Source organism: Galeopterus variegatus, unplaced genomic scaffold (genome assembly GCF_000696425.1).
Source record: "Galeopterus variegatus unplaced genomic scaffold, G_variegatus-3.0.2 Scaffold2242, whole genome shotgun sequence".
Lineage (NCBI taxonomy): Eukaryota > Metazoa > Chordata > Mammalia > Dermoptera > Cynocephalidae > Galeopterus > Galeopterus variegatus.
Genome location: NW_007728353.1, coordinates 92,306 through 97,294, shown reverse-complemented (window position 1 = coordinate 97,294; position 4,989 = coordinate 92,306). Strand labels below are relative to the sequence as shown.

Below are 4,989 nucleotides of genomic sequence, written 5' to 3'. Positions count from 1 at the left end.
TGGTGTTGCTCCCGCGCCTCACTCAGCCAGTGAGTGGGAACCGGTCTGTATGTGGGATCCGAACCCTCGGGTGGGAGTGCCGCCGTGCTTCCCAAGCGGCGCACTATCCAGTGCGCCACCGGGCCGGCCTGAGAGCATGTTCTGTAGTGCTCCAGAATCATGGCCGGTCTAGTCTTTGGGTGCATGAAAGGCTGTGATGTTCCACTCTGTGGATTGCCGTGCACACTTTTTAATCTGGGCCAGTTTGAGTGAGTCACTCTGTTTTACCCAATGGTCCCTTCTTCACCCTATCAGGTGTGGACTTGGGAGATGCCATCTCCGTAAGGCACCATGAGCTAGGTAGCCAAGCCAGATGCTAAAAACTGTTTGCTGATGTGCACTCAACATAGGTGGCTTGGACTGGTCATTATTCTAATGTGTTTCACCCCTTTTCATGACCTTGGGTTCTTGAGAGCTTCAGCTCTTTTTAAGTCCTAGTCATGTGAGAGGAATACAGAAGTTCAAAGAAGAACCAGACAGATCAATGCAGATCGGCAGGGAAGTCTCCAGCTGTTCAGCCACACTTGGGGCTGGGCCCCACAGAGCTTCTGTAGATAGCAGGATGACTCTCAGGGTCATCTGGTCCATGCACGTAATTCTCAGAGGTTTGGTGGTCTTCCCCAGGTCACACAGCTAAATAGCGGGAAAGCGGGAGATTGGGGCTACCTCTTGCCACCTGCCTTGGTGAGAGGCAGGAGGAGGACTTGCTCAAGCTCCCAGCCCTCCTCTTCTCCAAAGCCTGGGCAGTGTGGCCTTGGTGGGAAGGAGTTGCAAGGACATTTGTAGACTTGTAGACTACAAGGACACTTGTAGACTTCATCTGTGAACTGAGAGGATGTGCTTAAGTTGCAGTCTGAGGGATTTAGGCCCAACTCATGATGGAAGGAGAATTTAAAGATGAACTTAATGACATCTTTCCAAAGAGAGGGATCTTGGAGTGTTGAAACAAGCAGTTCATCAAGATCTTAGACTCATCCCTGGAAGTACAGTTGGTTCTCATTATTTGCAGTGGTAATGTTCTGCAAAGTTGCCGCAAACACTAAATTACTGAATACTGAAACACTGCTCCTAGGGGAAATACCGGGTTAGGTTCCTTTGAGCCTCTGGTCTTGGTGTTTCTATCAACCAATCAATATCTAACTTGTGTGTTTCTATTTAAAGACACCTTATTTAATATACATTGTTGATTTGTTAACATCGAACTCATGGCCAACAGTCCTAGAACTCACCCCTGAATGAAGCTCCTCCTGTGTTTTCTCTGTAAGGTACATCACAGCCTTCTTGCATTTAGGAGCACCAGACAGCACTTCCACTATGCTTGGGGGCCATTTAAAACAGTGAAATCACTAACAAAATGCACAAATATGCAAGGGGGGGCACTAAATAATTTATGGAAAGGATACTTATTTCCAGTGTGAGAGCTAGAGCAAGAAGGCAGATTGTCTCCTGGCTCAGTCTGCGCTGGGGACGCGCACATCGAGCTGCTCAAAGTTTGTGCTGCTCTGCACGTGTCTGAGAATGACTGCAAAAGCACCATAGGTATTGATTTGGGGATTACAGATACGTTTTAATGAGTAGGTGAATTCCCAAAAACAGAATCTGTGAATAATGAGGATCAAATTTTACGAACAGTGTCTAGGAGCTGAATAGGGGGTGGAGCTCTGTGATTGCTGTACAGCAGGACCTGCCCTGCAGGCCTCACACCCAGGCAGAGGGTGGAAGCCAGTGCCAGGTGTGGTCGCTGACACGCTGCTCTCCATCCCCACTCACCAGGTCCACAGATGTGGGATTCACGCCCCCGTCGTCCCCTCCCACTAGACCACGCAATGACCGCAATGTCTTCTCTCGGCTCACCAGTAATCAGAGCCAGGGGTCAGCGCTGGACAAGTAAGAGCAGTGCTGAGGGGAGCAGGGGAGGGAGAGGGAGCCTGTGGGCTGGTCCTGGCCGAAGCGGGGCTGGGGCGGCCGGGCAGACCCTCTGAGAGATGAGGCCCTGGCACTTCTTTCCTGGCATCTCTGCCTTTTCTGTACTGACCGTGGCCCTTCCCTTCCCCTGGCATGGCATGCTGCGACCTCAGAGAGGGCGCACAAGAAGCTGCAGGGGTTGCGGCTGGGGCTGTCAGGTTGGGCAGGCACACAGAGGGCTCCCCAGAACTGCCCTCTCATCCGCCTCTGCTGATTCTTTGATTCTTCTCTGAAGCCCCTTTCTTCAACTTCGACCACTCCCCCACCCCACCGCAGGGCTTCAGACAAGACTCCAGTGGCCCCTGTGAGCTGTCCCAGCAGAAAGAGACCCCTGAACTACCTCCATATGGCAGTTTCAGGTCAAGCTATATTTATAGCTCCTGTGCGATGCTGGAATTACTGATGGTGTAATTTTTCCTAACAGCAATCCCCTGCATTCAGAAGGCACTCTCACCTCACTTTACAGCCTGCTTTCATGTATGTGATTTCATTAGAACTCTAAGTCAGCCATGAGAATTGTCTTCCCTAGTTTACATGAGAGGAAATGAGGTTCAGAGAGAGGGGCCCGAGGACATTCAGCTCAAAGGGGTGGAGTTGGGCCCAGAGCCTAGGGCTTCTGTCCCCCGGGGCACTGTGTTCCTGACAGTGGGACTCTGCGTTGGGAGAGTGTTCTTCTCTGTGCTCCCCCAAACTCCTGGGCCCGCCCTGGCCCTCTTTAACTCTCTGCAGGCCCCAAGAGGGCTCCTCTCTTGGCTCCCTAAAAACTTTCCTACCGTGAGGGATGACGGTGCTGTGTCCTTCAGAGGAGCCCCAGGCTAGAAGGTGCTAAGTCAAATACTGCTCGATGAATGCTGAGCCCGGGGGTCAGAGCCCAGCACACCTGGACCCCAGCACCCTCCTTCCCCAAACCTATGTCAGTGCAGGCTCCCACTGGGGGACCAAGCCTGGCCCACCCCCATCAGAGTGCTCCCCTCCCCCATGCTCTTAAATCAACAGGTCGATTTTTTGGAAGGATTGGTGTGGGACTCCACCCATTCCAGCCTGCTGGTCTCCCAAAGGCCTTGGTCCTGTCCAGTGGAGCCTGTGCGTAGTATAGAGCCGGCTACTAGGCACAGTGCCAGTGGGCTCCCTGGGGACAGTGGGCTTTGTAAATAAGTGAACCCCTGAGGAATTGCTGGAAGAAGCCAGCTCCCAGGGAGCAGTAGGAGCAGACATGGCTTCCTTCAGTCTCGGGACAGGTAAAGGCAGGCATTGCTAAGGTGGGGCAGGTGTGATGGGACAACCAGAGAACTTGGAACCAGGAAACAGCCCAGAAACCACCTCTCCAAGCATGGGGCTGGCGCTCCCACGTCTCTGCAGCCCCCTCCTCAGTCCTTCCCTACTAGCCGAGGGACCCCGTGGTGGCCCGCTCCCAAGGGAGCCTCCAGCTCCCAGGCCAGCCCTCCCCCACCTCCTTTCCTGTTCTGCCTGGAAGGTCCTCACCCTCTGCCTCTCTGCTGCCCTCCAAGAGAATAACCCACCCTCTGACCTCCCGATGCTGCTCTGCCTCTCCGGCCCTGTGTGCGTGTTTTCCTTTCTCCCCTAATCCAGCTAATTTTCTGCCCTCCCCAGGTCTGATGACAGCGACTCCTCTTTGTCGGAGGTCCTGAGGTACACACGGAATGTCTCGTGTTTGGTCCCCAGCTCTCACTCTCTCTCTCTCTTCTCTGCCTCTGGCTGCCCCGGCCCCTCCCGCCTGCACACCTGTCCTCAGCATGCGGCCCTTCCTCTCCCCCCCCTCCCCCCCTCCCCCCCTGTCCCCAAGCTGTTCCTGCCCCCATGGTTCCTCCATCTCAGGGTGGCCACGTGGCCTCTGACTGCGCCAGGCCTGGCTGGAGCTGGGGGCTTAGGGAGGGGTGCACAGTTGCTTGTTGCAGGCCGTGTTCTCTTCTCCCCTCAGTGCTGGGGGGGCGGGGCATGGAAGTGTGGGCGGGGCTGCGCCTGCTGAGCACCTGGAGGGCAGGTAGAAGGCCAGGAGGCCTCGAGGACCAGCTGGGCTTTTCTTCCTTAGTGGCTGTGCTCAGGATCCTTGTGACTAGTCAGCCTGTGCAGTGGGGTGAGCTCTTGACTCTAGGAGGGGCACGAGGGGGCCAGTGCCCCATGCCCACGTCTCTTGGCACACCATGTGCGGGTACCTCCTTCCCCCCTCTGTTGCTGCTCGTGGGAGGACCAGAGGCCAGTTCTCCCCAGCCAGCCTGGCACAGCACCCCACAAGTAGCAAGTCTCAGGACCTGGTGGGCCTGAGCCCCTGACAAGCCAGGGCCACTCCCAGGCTGGGAGCCTCCTGCAGCTCTCCTGTTATGCTCTCTGCTCATGCGCCTGCAGCCCTGGGGTGGACGTTTCTGTTTACCCTCCTGCCGGCGGTGAGCCTCTGCCACTGTGAGATGTTAGCTGGCCTACCAGATTCTCTCACAGGAAGGGAGGGTTATCTTTTTGACATATTGCCACAGCAGTCTTGGGCTTCTTCCCTGGCCATGCAGCTGGACCCAAACCAATGTCAGGAGCCAATGCTTGTGTGTTAATAAACGGAACTGCTTGACAGAACCCCCACCGTGTCTGAGTGTCCTTTAACTGGCTGGTTTGGGCCGGTGGTGTGCTCACCTCTCTTCACGGCTCTCTTCCCCTGTCTCCTTCAAGAGGAGACCAGAGGGAAAGAGGAATCCTGGGCCGTTCGCTCGCCCACTGAAAGGAACGAGGCTAGGGCTGTACAGGTCGGCTGCTGGTGGCGGACCCAACACTTCTTTTTCTGTTTTTTCCTATGTGGGTAACTTTATTTTGCACCCTCAAAGTATTTCTTCCTTATTTTAATCATTAATTTTTTTCTTGTCTACTGCAGAGATTATCTAGCATAAAAGAATGTCAGAGTTTTAAAAAATCTTAAAAGTTATTTAGTCCAAACACTAATCTAAATTTCTATAAAAATTTCATCAAATAATTATTCTTTAT

At 54.2% G+C, this 4,989-nt stretch overlaps 1 protein-coding gene across 1 annotated transcript in view; it reads left to right on the top strand.

Moving 5' to 3' along the window:
• KIF21B (kinesin family member 21B) overlaps nt 1-3,654 on the top strand; it is a gene marked incomplete at its 3' end in the record, with an annotated part of 32,858 nt that extends 29,204 nt beyond the window's left edge. Inside the window, exons 28-29 of the mRNA XM_008581054.1 lie at nt 1,813-1,926; nt 3,616-3,654. Coding sequence (XP_008579276.1) covers nt 1,813-1,926; nt 3,616-3,654 — 153 coding nt within the window. The remainder of the gene's footprint in view (nt 1-1,812; nt 1,927-3,615) is intronic.
• Between the last annotated feature and the right edge of the window lie 1,335 nt (nt 3,655-4,989).